The sequence below is a fragment of the Rhinoderma darwinii genome, chromosome 1, assembly GCF_050947455.1.
Source record: "Rhinoderma darwinii isolate aRhiDar2 chromosome 1, aRhiDar2.hap1, whole genome shotgun sequence".
Lineage (NCBI taxonomy): Eukaryota > Metazoa > Chordata > Amphibia > Anura > Rhinodermatidae > Rhinoderma > Rhinoderma darwinii.
Genome location: NC_134687.1, coordinates 324,204,955 through 324,221,722, shown reverse-complemented (window position 1 = coordinate 324,221,722; position 16,768 = coordinate 324,204,955). Strand labels below are relative to the sequence as shown.

General features: G+C 44.9%; 1 protein-coding gene across 1 annotated transcript in view; it reads right to left on the bottom strand.

The window, feature by feature from the left end:
- The window catches only part of TSTD2 (thiosulfate sulfurtransferase like domain containing 2), a 48,160-nt gene that overhangs the window by 30,421 nt on the left and 971 nt on the right, over nt 1–16,768 (bottom strand). The window contains exons 2-3 of the mRNA XM_075825631.1: nt 10,557–10,797; nt 7,008–7,330 (exon numbers count right to left, since the gene is read on the bottom strand). Coding sequence (XP_075681746.1) covers nt 7,008–7,330; nt 10,557–10,797 — 564 coding nt within the window. The remainder of the gene's footprint in view (nt 1–7,007; nt 7,331–10,556; nt 10,798–16,768) is intronic.

Genomic DNA, 16,768 nt, shown 5'->3' with positions numbered 1-16,768 from the left:
GTGCGGCATCATCTACAGGGGGGCTGTGCGGCATCATCTACAGGGGGGCTGTGCGGCATCATCTACAGGGGGACTGGATGCCATCTACAGGGGGGGCAGTGCGGCATCATCTACAGGGGGGCTGTGCGCCATCATATCCAGGGGGGCTGTGCGGCATCATCTACAAGGGGGGCTGTGCGCCCTCATCCACAGGGGGGCTGTGCGCCCTCATCCACAGGGGGGCTGTGCGGCATCATCCACAGGGGGGGCTGTGCGGCATCATCCACAGGGGGGGCTGTGCGGCATCATCCACAGGGGGGGCTGTGCGGCATCATCCACAGGGGGGGCTGTGCGGCATCATCCACAGGGGGGGCTGTGCGGCATCATCCACAGGGGGGGCTGTGCGGCATCATCCACAGGGGGGGCTGTGCGGCATCATCCACAGGGGGGGCTGTGCGGCATCATCCACAGGGGGGGCTGTGCGGCATCATCCACAGGGGGGGCTGTGCGGCATCATCCACAGGGGGGGCTGTGCGGCATCATCCACAGGGGGGGCTGTGCGGCATCATCCACAGGGGGGGCTGTGCGGCATCATCCACAGGGGGGGCTGTGCGGCATCATCCACAGGGGGGGCTGTGCGGCATCATCCACAGGGGGGGCTGTGCGGCATCATCCACAGGGGGGGCTGTGCGGCATCATCCACAGGGGGGGCTGTGCGGCATCATCCACAGGGGGGGCTGTGCGGCATCATCCACAGGGGGGGCTGTGCGGCATCATCCACAGGGGGGCTGTGCGGCATCATCCACAGGGGGGGCTGTGCGGCATCATCCACAGGGGGGGCTGTGCGGCATCATCCACAGGGGGGGCTGTGCGGCATCATCCACAGGGGGGGCTGTGCGGCATCATCCACAGGGGGGGCTGTGCGGCATCATCCACAGGGGGGGCTGTGCGCAATCATCTACAGGGGGTCTGTGCGGCATCATATCCAGGGGGGCTGTATGCCATCTACAGGGGGGCCGTGCGGCATCATCTACAGGGGGGCCGTGCGGCATCATCTACAGGGGGGCCGTGCGGCATCATCTACAGGGGGGCCGTGCGGCATCATCTACAGGGGGGCCGTGCGGCATCATCTACAGGGGGGCCGTGCGGCATCATCTACAGGGGGGCCGTGCGGCATCATCTACAGGGGGGCCGTGCGGCATCATCTACAGGGGGGCCGTGAGGCATCATCTACAGGGGGGCCGTGCGGCATCATATCCAGGGGGGCTGTATGCCATCTACAGGGGGGCCGTGCGGCATCATCCGCAGGGGGGCCGTGCGGCCTCATCCGCAGGGGGGCCGTGCGGCCTCATCCGCAGGGGGGCCGTGCGGCCTCATCCGCAGGGGGGCCGTGCGCCCTCATCCGCAGGGGGGCCGTGCGCCCTCATCCACAGGGGGGCTGTATGCCATCTACAGGGGGTCTGTGCGCCATCATATCCAGGGGGGCTGTGCGCCATCATATCCAGGGGGGCTGTGCGCCATCATATCCAGGGGGGCTGTGCGCCATCATATCCAGGGGGGCAGTGCGCCATCATCTACAAGGGGGGCTGTGCGCCATCATCTACAGGGGGGCTGTGCGCCATCATATCCAGGGGGGCTGTGCGCCATCATATCCAGGGGGGCTGTGCGCCATCATATCCAGGGGGGCTGTGCGCCATCATATCCAGGGGGGGCAGTGCGCCATCATATCCAGGGGGGGCAGTGCGCCATCATCTACGGGGGGGGGCAGTGCGGCATCACATCCAGGGGGTCTGTGCGCCATCACATCCAGGGGGTCTGTGCGCCATCACATCCAGGGGGTCTGTGCGGCATCACATCCAGGGGGTCTGTGCGGCATCACATCCAGGGGGTCTGTGCGGCATCACATCCAGGGGGTCTGTGCGCCATCACATCCAGGGGGTCTGTGCGCCATCACATCCAGGGGGTCTGTGCGCCATCACATCCAGGGGGTCTGTGCGCCATCACATCCAGGGGGTCTGTGCGCCATCACATCCAGGGGGTCTGTGCGCCATCACATCCAGGGGGTCTGTGCGCCATCACATCCAGGGGGTCTGTGCGCCATCACATCCAGGGGGTCTGTGCGCCATCACATCCAGGGGGTCTGTGCGCCATCACATCCAGGGGGTCTGTGCGCCATCATATCCAGGGGGGGCTGTGTGCGATCATATACAGGGGGCAGTGGCGGATTATCATTAGGGCGTTTCGGGCGGTCGCCCGGGGCCCAAGGCTGCCAGGGGGCCCAAGGCTCCTATGACCGCCCGAACCCCCTCATGCCCAGTGGCGTCGCTAGCACCGGAGGGAGCCCCGGTGCCAGGACCGCACCTGTCAGGCGAGGGGAGCTTTGCTTCTACTTAGCAGCCGTGGTCTGTGCTGCTTTAGAAGCTCCCCCTCCAGCCCCCCTTCCCTGCTCTAAACATCTCTCCTCTGCTGCTAGATGTCGGGACATGGGGGAGGGGAGACTGTCGGCGGGCTCTGTGCTGTGAGCAGGAGAAGAGCTGCAGTGAAGACATAAAAGGTAAGTGCATGTGTGTTTAATGTCCATATTCATGTATGTTTAATGTCCATATTCATGTGTGTTTAATGTCCATATTAATGTATGTTTAATGTCCATATTCATGTATGTTTAATGTCCATATTCATGTATGTTTAATGTCCATATTCATGTGTTTACAAGGTGTACTTTGTGTATAATGTGCCTACTCGTGTATAATGTGCCTACTTTGTGTATAATGTGCCTACTCGTGTGTACTTTGTGTACTATGCATACTTTGTGTATAATGTGCCTACTTTGTGTACTTTGTGCATAATGTGTGTACTTTGTGCATAATGTGCGTACTTTGTACTGTGCGTACTTTGTGCATTATGTGTGTACTGTGCGTACTTTGTGCATAATGTGCGTACTTTGTGCGTACTTTGTGCATAATGTGCGTACTTTGTGCATAATGTGCGTACTTTGTGCATAATGTGCGTACTTTGTGCATAATGTGCGTACTTTGTGCATAATGTGCGTACTTTGTGCATAATGTGCGTACTTTGTGCATAATGTGCGTACTTTGTGCATAATGTGCGTACTTTGTGCATAATGTGCGTACTTTGTGCATAATGTGCGTACTTTGTGCATAATGTGCGTACTTTGTGCATAATGTGCGTACTTTGTGCATAATGTGCGTACTTTGTGCATAATGTGCGTACTTTGTGCATAATGTGCGTACTTTGTGCATAATGTGCGTACTTTGTGCATAATGTGCGTACTTTGTGCATAATGTGCGTACTTTGTGCGTACTTTGTGCATAATGTCCTTACTTTGTGCATAATGTGCGTACTTTGTGCATAATGTGGTACTTTGTGTACTGTGCGTACTTTGTGCATAATGTGCCTACTTTGTGTACTTTGTGCATAATGTGCGTACTTTGTGCATAATGTGGTACTTTGTGTACTGTGCGTACTTTGTGCATAATGTGCCTACTTTGTGTACTTTGTGCATAATGTGCGTACTTTGTGCATAATGTGGTACTTTGTGTACTGTGCGTACTTTGTGCATAATGTGCCTACTTTGTGTACTTTGTGCATAATGTGCGTACTTTGTGCATACTGTGCGTACTTTGTGCATACTGTGCGTACTTTGTGCATAATGTGCCTACTTTGTGCATAATGTGCGTACTTTGTGCATAATGTGGTACTTTGTGTACTGTGCGTACTTTTTGCATAATGTGCATAATGTGCGTACTTTGTGCATAATGTGCGTACTTTGTGCATAATGTGCGTACTTTGTGTACTGTGTGTACTTTGTGCATAATGTGCGTACTTTGTGCATAATGTGCGTACTTTGTGTACTTTGTGCATAATGTGCGTACTTTGTGCATAATGTGGTACTTTGTGTACTGTGCGTACTTTGTGCATAATGTGCCTACTTTGTGTACTTTGTGCATAATGTGCGTACTTTGTGCATAATGTGGTACTTTGTGTACTGTGCGTACTTTGTGCATAATGTGCATAATGTGCGTACTTTGTGCATAATGTGCCTACTTTGTGTACTGTGTGTACTTTGTGCATAATGTGCGTACTTTGTGCATAATGTGCGTACTTTGTGCATAATGTGCGTACTTTGTGCATAATGTGCGTACTTTGTGCATAATGTGCCTACTTTGTGCATAATGTGCGTACTTTGTGCATAATGTGCGTACTTTGTGCATAATGTGCGTACTTTGTGCATAATGTGCCTACTTTGTGCATAATGTGCCTACTTTGTGCATAATGTGCCTACTTTGTGCATAATGTGCCTACTTTGTGCATAATGTGCCTACTTTGTGCATAATGTGCCTACTTTGTGTACTGTGTGTACTTTGTGCATAATGTGCGTACTTTGTGCATAATGTGCGTACTTTGTGTACTTTGTGCATAATGTGCGTACTTTGTGTACTGTGTGTACTTTGTGCATAACGTGCGTACTTTGTGCATAATGTGCGTACTTTGTGTACTGTGTGCATAATGTGCGTACTTTGTGCATAATGTGCGTACTTTGTGCATAATGTGCGTACTTTGTGCATAATGTGCGTACTTTGTGCATAATGTGCGTACTTTGTGTACTGTGTGTACTTTGTGCATAATGTGCCTACTTTGTGTACTAGTGTTTAGGTAGTGTTAGCAATAGTTACGGCGCGGCAGGGTGGTGGTGGAGAAGGGGGGCCCAAGTTTGGGTAACAGCCCAGGGCCCATGGTCTTCTTAATCCGCCACTGACAGGGGGGCTGTGCGCGATCATATAGAGGGTGGCTGTGAAACAATCATGACAATGACCTTCCTTTGGGTGTTTTCAGGGGGTTGGGACAAAAGAAAGCCTGACAAATGAAATTCGTCAGTTTTTTTAACGGCCATGAAAAACAGATGCAAAACGGATGTCAAACGGCCATTAAAAACGGACAGACGGACTGGAAATGGATGAAAATTTGGAGACACACTGATGCAAAACGGCCATGAAAAACCGACAGTTGATCAGATTTTAATGGCCATTTTTTTTCACTGTAGTATGAATATAGCCTGATGCTCTGAATATAAAGCAAGTCAAATACAGTAAGGCCTTGTTCACACAGAGTTTTTCGCAGGTAGAAAATTCTGGCTCAAAACTCCGTCTGGAATTTTGATCTGTCTGCACTCCGTTTGCCGCGTTGTTTTTCGCACAAACCAAATGAGGGCCGCGGGCAAAAACACCCTGAAAAACGCTTTCTCTGCCTCCCATTGATGACAGCAGGAGGTCAAAAACGTAAACGCCCAAAGATAGAACATGTCGCTTTCTCGCTTTCTTTTACCGCTCGCGGGAAAAAAACGCCTCCCATTGAAATTAATGGGAGGAGTTTTCGGATGTTTTTTTGGCGCGTTTTCCGCGTCAAAAAACTCAGTGTGAACAGGGCATAGTTCACATCTGCGTTGGAGGCCACCTTGCAGACCCGGCCAAGATTACTGAAAAAATAGCGCATCATACTGCGTTAATGCTTCCAGTAAACCAACGTACACCCCTTCAGAAAGCCGACAGAACCCATTAAAATCAATGGGTTCTGTGAGTGGTAACCATTGTACAATGGAATCGTTGCTTGCCGTTTTCCCTTGTTTTGCTTCTCTGACCGAGCTGTACAACGGAAAACCTCAAACGCAGGTGTGAACATAGTCTAAGAAACCTAATGACGTCCGCAACAACCCTTTCACTGCCACAAAAATGTTCACAATTTATAAAACATATACAAGTTAGACCTTAGTTATAAAATAAAAAAATAATATTATACAGCCATACTTATATAATTTTATGAAAGTAGACACAAAATCACGCAGCCGCGCATCATACGGGGCTGACACACTGAGCTGTTAAGTGCCTTTTGTGCACGCAAAACGCAGCGTTTTTTGCGTGCGCTAAACGCACACGCTCGTGTGAATCCGGCCTAAATGTGACAATATCAACCACATCTCTTTGACTGGTAAGAGGGGTGATAACAAAGAATAGCTCCTATATCACCCACTGGGGTCACTGAAAAGCTGGAGAGGGGACCTGCCAATCATCGGGCAAATGGGCGTTCACAGAACGCTGGTTCCCGATAATTGCCCTGTGTAAACAGGGCAACAATCAGCTGATGAACCAGCAAACGCTCGTTCATCGGCTGATAGTATCGTTTATGTTGCTGAAAATATTATCGTTGTCGGCAGCACATCTCCCTGTGTAAGAAATGTACGGGGACGAGCGATCAGAGTAATGAGTGCTTGTCCCCATACATAGCTCCTTGTGAAAGGAGCAAACGAGCGCCGATCAACGAGCTGTCTCGTTGATCGGCGCTCGTTTACACGGCACTCGTTGGGCCGTATAATAGGACCCCAACAGGCTGTGATCTTTCTTCCTGATGTCACTTGCCGTTTTATCCCTTATATAGACACAAATGCAGGAAGTAAAACGTGTCATCCTGCTCCCCAACTTCAAATGAGTGCTATACCCCAAATATTGCACCTAGAAATTGTATCTGCTCCTGGTATCATTTGAAACCTAAAATTCTGGGCTTCAATATACCAAGATCCAAGCTCTACTCCGAATATTTTAGTTGCGTCAAGTGTTTAAAGTCATGACGTATTAGGCTGGATTCACACGAGCACATTACGTCCGTAATGGACGTACGTATTTCGGCCGCAAGTCCCGGACCGAACTCAGTGCAGGGAGCCGGGTTCCTAGTATCATGGTTATGTACGACGCTAGGAGTCCCTGCCTCGCTGCGGGACTACTGTCCCGTACTGTAATCATGTTTTCAGTACAGGACAGTAGTTCCACGGAGAGGCAGGGACTCCTAGCATCGTACATAACTATGATGCTAGGAGCCCGGCTCCCTGCACTGTGTTCGGTCCAGGACTTGCGGCCGAAATACGTCCGTCCATTACGGACGTAATGTGCTCGTGTGAATCCAGCCTTACAGTGAAAGGGTTAAACAAATTTGAATACACTTCTTGAATCTTGTATTACCTAGTTAGCTCTTCGGTCTTGTAATAATTGAGAAGTGGTAACCAGTCAGAAACCTTATGATTGCTCCAGGACATTGGAGGTAAGGCATCAGTGTTATTGGATTCAGTGCGTGACAAACTGCTGGCAGCGGTTGTTACCATTTTTTCTAAAATGTTTGCAGTTTGGTGTAAAACTTCAGTAGCATGTTGTGCAGCTACATGTTTATGAACAGTTCTCAGGTCTCTAAAGTCTTGTCCGCAGCACTTCCACTTGATACAACCATCTTGAGCGGTCTGAGGCGATGCGCTTGTTGATTGTAGTTCTTTAACAAAAAGAGCAAATGCCTGCGGATGAAGAACACTGCTGGAGGCCTTATTCGTGTCAGTTACAGATTTTAGATTTGCTTCTGAAAACAAAACTGTGTCAATCGAGTTATATACACACACAAGAGAATAAACCAAACTAAGGGTATTTCGCTGCGTTTTTTTGCCCACAGCGCTCAATGGCCGCGGGCGAAAAACGCAGCGAAAATCGGTATGCAGGCAGAGCAAAATCTGCCTCAAAATTCCAAACGGGATTTTGAGGCAGATTTTCTGCCTGCAAAATACTTTGTGTGAATCCAGCCTAAGGCTTTGTTCACATCTGCGGAACCCTTGCACAACTGAGACAAACAGAAACCATTAGGAACGTATCCGTCACCATTGAAATCAAAGGTGATGGAAACGGAAACCCATGGTTTCTGTTTGTGTCTGTCAGGGCTCCGTTCCGACGGAACGGGACCCTGGCGCAGATGTGAACGAAGCCTAATGTGTACAGTCTCGTACTGTTCACACCAATAGTATTTCTGTATGCACAAGGTTGAAGGGAGAAGTCATTCAGGTTTTTTTGACGCGGAAACCGTGTCGGAATCAGCGCCAGAAAACGGCAGAAACCACCTCCCATTAATTTAATTTTGAGGCAGATTTTTTCTGCCTACTAATTCCTCTGTGTGTACTAGACCTACAGTTAAAATGAAGTCCGGCCAAAATGATCTGATATGTGATATAGACTTCACTAATATAATCTATATATACATAGCTTACATTAGTGAAGTCTGTGGTCTCAAGCCACCAGAAGGGAAGGGCGCTCATAGGTCTTAGGCCCTGTTCACACAGTTTGTTTTTTTGCCGTTTTTTCTGCCTGGAAAAATCAGCTCCGGTTTTTTTTAAGTGGTTTTGCACCACATGCAGTATTTTGTCGCAGTTTTTAGGCGTTTTTTTCCCTATTTATTCCACAGACAGAGGGAATAGCCGCAAGCGTTTTTGCCGGAAAACGCATAAAAGAACTTGTTTATTTCCATCTCCATTGATTTCAATGGGGTTTTTGAGGCGGAAAACGCCTCAACATAGGGCATGTCGCTTCTTTTTCCTTGCAGGAAAAAAGGGCCTCCACCTCCCATTGAAATCAATAGGAGGCAATTTCGGCCGTTTTTTCGCCGCAGTAAAAAATTCTGTGTGAACAGGGCCTTAGGTCGGTCTTCACACACAGCATTTTAACGCATTTTCGTTGGCATTTTTCACAGCTTTTAATGCGTTTTTTTGGGAGAAAACGTTGCGGCCGATGTTACTTTAACAACATTGCGCACCCAGATGTGCCATTACGTCCAAGTGTGGGGGGTGATGTTTGGAACGCGCTCCATAGGCTGCGGGTGTCGGCTGTATTTTACAGCGGACACCTGGGACTAACAGCCAGGAGGAGCTATAGCTAGGAGAAAAGCCTCAGGGTTAGGGCTTATTCAGACGAACGTATAATACGTCCGTGCTATGCGTGTGATTTTCACGCTCGTCGCACGGACCTATGTTAGTCTATGGGGCCATTCAGACTGTCAGTGATTTTTACGCAGCGTATGGTTGCTGCGTAAAACTCACAACATGTCCTATCTTTGACCGTTTTTCGCGCATCACGCACCCATTGAAGTCAAGTCACGTGTTTTCTGTTTACAAACATAAAAACAGAGTGTCATAATTATGGCGGCTGCGTGAAAATCACGGAGCCATGCACCATATTCTGATGACACATGGAGATTTTATGGACCTTTTGCGCGCGCAAAACGCACACGCTCGTGTGAATCCGGCCTTAATCATTCTCACTTTACAAACTATTACATTTCATTCTAACGACAGCCCGCATACAAGTGCCCACAAGGGGTGGCCCGGCCCCTATACGGTCTTACCAAGCAGTGATCCAACATATTAAAGAGGCTCTGTCACCACATTATAAGTGCCCTGTCTCCTACATAAGGAGATGGGCGCTGTAATGTAGGTGACAGTAATGCTTTTTATTTTAAAAAAACGATCTTTTTTCACAACGTTAGGAGCGATTTTGGTTTATGCTAATGAGTTTCTTAATGCCCAAGTGGGTGTATTTTTACTTTCGACCAAGTGGGCGTTGTACAGTGGAGTGCATGACGCTGACCAATCGGCATCATGCACTCCTCTCCATTCATTTAGACAGCAGAATCGCGTTCTTACTAGAACATGATCTGCAGCCACATACACAGTGATTCTGCTTGATTAACATTAATCCAGTGTCCTGATAATGAATACACATGACCATCCAGCCTGGACGTCATGTGTATTCAGAATCCTGATACTTCTGACTCTTTTCTGTGAGATTCCAGCAACGGATACGAAATCTCGCGAGATTACGGAGGTAAACGAGATTTCGTATCCGTTGCTGGAATCTCACAGAAAAGATTCAGAAGTGTCAGGATTCTGAGTACACATGACGTCCAGGCTGGATGGTCATGTGTATTCATTATCAGGACACTGGATTAACGTTAATCGAGCAGAATCGCTGTGTATGTGGCTGCAGATCATGTTCTAGTAAGAACGCGATTCTGCTGTCTAAATGAATGGAGAGGAGTGCATGATGCCGATTGGTCAGCGTCATACACTCCACTGTACAACGCCCACTTGGTCGAAAGTAAAAATACGCCCACTTGGGCATTAAGAAGCTAATTAGCATAAACCAAAATCGCTCCTAACATTGTGAAAATAGATCGATTTTCTATATAAAAAGCATTACTGTCACCTACATTACAGCGCCGATCTCCTTAGATAGGACACTTATAATGTGGTGACAGAGCCTCTTTAATAACATTATGCTATTTTGGTCAATTCTCCATAATCTCAGATACAAGGGACCGCTTTGATAAGATATAGGCACCTTGGCTTTCTTCTGTTTACCCTCCCAACTTTCGGTACCATGTATCCCTATAGCGGCCCCTTTGGTGGGCTTTTTTCTATACCTGAGATGAAACATTACTGTTCTCCCTTTATACCCAGGAGCACCTATGGTGAATATATTTGTGACCCTTTTCAGTGTTTATAACTAGCCCTTCTTTTCTGTCATTATTCGTTCTTCTTTATTTTATATTGTGCCATCAAACCCTGTATTCCTTTTGTATTGCTTCTTGGTCAAAATGTACGTTGATGTTTTTGCAATGTCTTTCATTCAATAAATATCTTTGAAACTATAAGAATGCCAAGTTCATTTTTATGGCGTGTAGGCACAAATTCAATCACATACCTTCTTTTTTGCATACATGTACTTCTTTCTTGTGTTCACATCTAGTCCTGCTTTTAGGGTGTTCTCTGGTGTGGGTGCGACAGAGCCATTCAAGTCTACATCAGGAAACTCCAGGTCACAGCCGTCCAAGTCATGGCAAGAGAAGATCTCTGCTCCGGTGCAGCAGGAAGACAAGGCCATTTTTCTCCAAAAATACAATATTTGGTCAATAGAAAAGAATCTTTTTAAGGCACAGATCCCTCTGAGAACAGAGAATTGTTGGCTTGTTACATTTAAAACAAAATATACAGATATAAAAGGATGTGTTTTTTTTTAGATGTATGGGATTTCACAATACTAGTCTACAAGTTTGGAGAATAGAGATGGATAGGGCACCACACGCACGGGACTGGACTTGGATGGTATCACAACATAGGTGAACGTACCAGCTGCATGCCTACCCTGCCTGGCACTAAATTGTGAATGAAGCAGCTGCTGAGGAAAGCATGCCCACCCTCCAGGAAGTCCATAGCACTTAGGGATCGTCTGCAATTCCCATTTCTTCTACACATCCAGTCTGCTTTCGCTCAGCCTCTTCTAGAGCTCAGATAGGGAGCAGTCACACCTGACAGACCTTGCTGCAGAAATTTCTGCAACTGAAAACCAGAATGGAACTTGCAGGAATTCATACAACTGCTTCAGAAACAACCTCCTTCAGATGAATGGGACTGGTTTTCAATTGCAGAAAATGTCTGCAAAAAAAAGCTTGAGATAGCTGTCTGCAGACAGTTATTCCTCCCAAGTCCCCCACACATGTGCAAGCTCAGCTCGGATTGGTCAAATGTGCATGTGAACGTAGCCTTAAAGAGGCTCTGTCACCACATTATAAGTGCCCTGTCTCCTACATAAGGAGATCGGCGCTGTAATGTAGGTGACAGCAGTGCTTTTTATTTAATAAAACAATCTATTTTTACCACTTTATTAGCGATTTTAGCTTTATGCTAATGAGTTGCTTAATGCCCAAGTGGGCGTGTTTTTACTTTAGACCAAGTGGGCGTTGTACAGAGTGTATGACGCTGACCAATCAGCATCATGCACTCCTCTCCATGCATTTAGTCAGCGCATAGGGATCCTGTTAGATCGCTATGTGCTTTCTTATACTAACACATTAACAATACTGAAGTGTTTAGACAGTGAATAGACATTCCACGGGATGTCTATTCACAATCCCTGCACTTCGTTACTCTGTCTGTGGTAGTTACAGCAGAGCAAACGTAATCTCGCGAGATTACGCTGTAAATGACAGGTTACAGCGAGATCACGCTTCCTCTGCTGTAACTACCACAGACAGAGCAACGAAGTGCACAGATTGTGAACAGACATCCCATGGAATGTCTATTCACTGTCTAAACACTTCAGTATTGTTAATGTGTTAGTATAAGGCCACATTTACACGAACGTGATATACGTCCGTGAGACTCGCGTGCTTTTCACGCGGGTCGCACGGACCTATACAAGTCTATGGGGGCATGCAGACGGTCCGTGGGTTTTGCTCAGCGTGAGTGCGCTGAAAAAAACTCACGACATGTTCTATAATTCTGCGTATTTCGCGCATCACGCACCCATTGAAGTCAATGGGTGCGTGAAAACCACGAAGGAAGCACTTCCGTGCGAACTGCGTGATTCGCGCAAGAGCTGTCAAACTGAATGTAAACAGAAAAGCACCACGTGCTTTTCTGTTTACAAACATCCGAACGGAGTGTCTTAGACATGAGCGAACCGAACTTTACCGCGTTCGGCCGAACTCGTTTTGACCGAACCCGGCAGGAGACAGTCACTGTGCAGGGTGCTGAAAGAGTTAAACTGGTTCAGCACCCTGGACAGTGACTTCCGATTCCAATATACGTGAACGTGTAAAGAAAAAAAAGGTCTGACTTACCGATAACTCCCGGCTTCTTCCTCCAGTCTGACCTCCCGGGATGACAATTCAGTCCAAGTGACAGCTGCAGCCAATCACAAGCCAAGCACAGGCTGCAGCGGTCACATGGACTGCCGCGTCATCCAGGGAGGTGGGGCCAGATGTCAAGAGAGGCGCGTCACCAAGGCAACGGCCGGGAAGTTCTCGGTAAGTACGAACCTCTTTTTTTTTTAAACAGGTTACTCGATATGGTGATCGGAATGCACTGTCGAAGGTGCTGAAAGAGTTACTGCCGATCAGTTAACTCTTACAGCACCATGGACAGTGACTGACGTCGACTAGCCTCATCTCTATGATGGCGGCTGCGCGAAAATCACACAGCCGCGCATCATACACGGATGACACACGGAGCTGTCAAGTGCCTTTTGCGCACGCAAAACGCTGCATTTTTTGCGCGCGCAAAACGCACACGCTCGTGTAAATGAGGCCTAAGACAGCACATAGTGATCTAACAGGATCCCTATGCGCTGCCTAAATGAATGGAGAGAAGTGCATGACGCTGATTGGTCAGCGTCATACACGCCTCTGTACAACGCCCACTTGGTCTAAAGTAAAAACACGCCCACTTTGGCATTAAGCAACTCATTAGCATAAATCTAAAATCGCTAATAAAGTGGTGAAAATAGATCGTTTTTCTAAATAAAAATCATTACTGTCACCTACATTATAGCGCCGATCTCCTTATGTAGGAGATAGGGCACTTATAATGTGGTGACAGTCTCTTTAAATAGTGAGAAACCCGCTGCCAGATACCACTGGCAGCAGCTTATCCATTTGCAAACAAAAGATAAAATTTGAGCCTTCTCTCCCCTGACATCTGCCATCGGGTGGAGAGTGGGGGTGCCACCATACACATAAGGCTCCGTTCTGAAGGAGCTTTCCTTCCGTTGGAACGGAGCCCTGACTGACACAAACCGTAGGTTTTCGTTTGCATCACCAACGGTTTCTGTTTGTCTCCGTTGTGCAAGGGTTCCGTTGTTTTGACAGAATGAATACCGTAGTCGCAGATGTGAATGAAACCTTAGGCCCTGTTCACACAGTTTTTTTTTTTGCAGGCAGAAAATTGTGCCTCAAAATTGCATCTGGAATTTTGAGGCAGATTTTGATCTGCCTGCACGGCGTTTACCGCGATTTTCGCTGCGTTTTTCGCCTGCGGCCATTGAGCGCCGCGGGCAAAAATGACGCAAGATACGCTTTCTCTGCCTCCCAATGATGTCAATGGGAGGTCAGAGACATAAATGCCCGAAGATATGGCATGTTGCTTCTTTTTCCCGCTCGCGAGAAAAAAACCGCCTCCGCCTCCCATTGAAATCAATGGGAGGCATTTTTGGGCGTTTTCCAATGCGGTTTCTGCGTAAAAAAAACCTCATTGTGAACAGGGCCTTAGATAGTCGACAGTATTTTGAGCTCAGCAAAGGGGAGGAGGTAAGAATTTGCTTTAGAACTACGTCTTTCAGGATTGAGCCTATTTTGGCCTTCAGGACCACAGATTTTTTTTTCTGTGTTTGTGTCACCGCATTGCTTTTTCTTTTTTTTCCCCCAAATACAAAACTGTAAGAAGGCTTGTTTTTTGCGTTATGACTTGTATTTTTTAATGGCACCATTTTGGCCATGAGAATCCATGAGCTCTCGTGTACACTGTAGTGCTCTACTCTGGTTGAATGTCATGTGTTGCTCTTTGATAGAGTCAAGGGACCTGCATTATTTTAGTGACCACCATGAGCTAAATACACAAACAGCAAATATATCTCTCATCTGTAATAATAGTTTGCTACAATGTATTAGTCTGGCGTCTAGGCTGTTCAGCTCACAGAGCATTGTCTAGACCAGGGGTCTCAAACTCGGCCGGGTAAGTGGGCCACATATAGAAAAAATGGGAAGTTGACAGGCCGCATTACTTTCAAATTTGATACAATACAAAATTATTGTTAATCAATTAGTTATTTGAACTACTATAACTGGTTCCCGACCGCTGGCTGTATCTTTACGGCCAGCGGTCAGGGTCCTTAAAACCCGAGCCATAGACTTTTTACGGCTCGGGTTTTAACTTGCTGCCCGCGCGATCGGGCTGCTGAATGTCCGGTTTCCGGCTGTCCGTGACTGCCGGGGACCCTGAGGAGAGGATAGAAGCAGCTTTCACTGCTTCTGTGTTCTCCGATGTCTTTTTACACAGCGTTCAATGAACGCTGTGTATAGGAATAGAGACCGCAGCAGCGGCGCTGTCTCCTTTCCTCCCGGTGATCATGTGACTGGTCACAAGATCGCCGGGTGCCGTTACTGACAGACTGCTGCTGGGTCTTACTAGACCCAGCACAGCCCTATTAGTGACAATCGTCACTATGAGAGGGCTGATTTCCCCTGTAACTGGGGCTGCTGTGCAGCTCTAGTTACAGTGGAAAAACATGGTGTAAAAGAGAGAAAAATATATAATGTTCCCCAAAGGTCTTTTTTTGACCTTTGAGGGACAGACCATAGTAATAAAACAATAGTAAAGTAAAGTGCAAAAAAAAAATAATAATACACATAAAATACCCACCCCAAAAAAAAACGTTCCCCCCCCCCCAATCATTGTTGTAACGCTAGCGCTGACCCAATTACCCTAATATAGACATGTAATATATAAAAATTTACGGTAGACAATGACGATCACAAATAAAAGGTCTATAAAAGGTACATTACTATAACAATACTACATTACATTACTATATTAATACTACATTACATTACTATATTAATACTACATTACTATAACACTACATTACTATATTAATACTACATTACTATAATACTACATTACTATAACAATACTACATTACTATAACAATACTACATTACTATAACAATACTATATTAATACTACATTACTATAATACTACATTACTATAGCAATACTACATTACTATAATACTACATTACATTACTATATTAATACTACATTACTATAACACTACATTACTATAATACTACATTACTATAACAATACTACAGTACTATAACAATACTATATTAATACTACATTACTATAATACTACATTACTATATTAATACTACATTACTATAATACTACATTACTATAATACTACATTACTATAACACTACATTACTATAATACTACATTACTATAATACTACATTACTATAATACTACATTACTATATTAATACTACATTACTATAATACTACATTACTATAACAATACTACATTACTATAACAATACTATATTAATACTACATTACTATAATACTACATTACTATATTAATACTACATTACTATAATACTACATTACTATAATACTACATTACTATAGCAATACTACATTACATTACTATAATACTACATTACATTACTATATTAATACTACATTACTAAACACTACATTACTATATTAATACTACATTACTATAATACTACATTACTATAACAATACTACATTACTATAACAATACTATATTAATACTACATTACTATAATACTACATTACTATAGCAATACTACATTACATTACTATAATACTACATTACATTACTATATTAATACTACATTACTATAACACTACATTACTATATTAATACTACATTACTATAATACTACATTACTATAACAATACTACATTACTATAACAATACTATATTAATACTACATTACTATAATACTACATTACTATAATACTACATTACTATAGCAATACTACATTACATTACTATAATACTACATTACATTACTATATTAATACTACATTACTATAACACTACATTACTATATTAATACTACATTACTATAATACTACATTACTATAGCAATACTACATTACATTACTATAACAATACTATATTAATACTACATTACTATAATACTACATTACTATATTAATACTACATTACTATAATACTACATTACTATAGCAATACTACATTACATTACTATAATAATACTACATTACTATAATAATACTACATTACGATAATACTACATTACTATAACAATACTACATTACTATAACAACACTACATTACTATAACAACACTACATTACTATAATACTACATTACATTACTATAACAATACTACATTACTATAACACTACATTACTATATTAATACTACATTACTATAATACTACATTACTATAGCAATACTACATTACATTACTATAACAATACTACATTACTATAACAATACTACATTACATTACTATAACAATACTACATTACTATAACAATACTACATTACATTACTATATTAATACTACATTACTA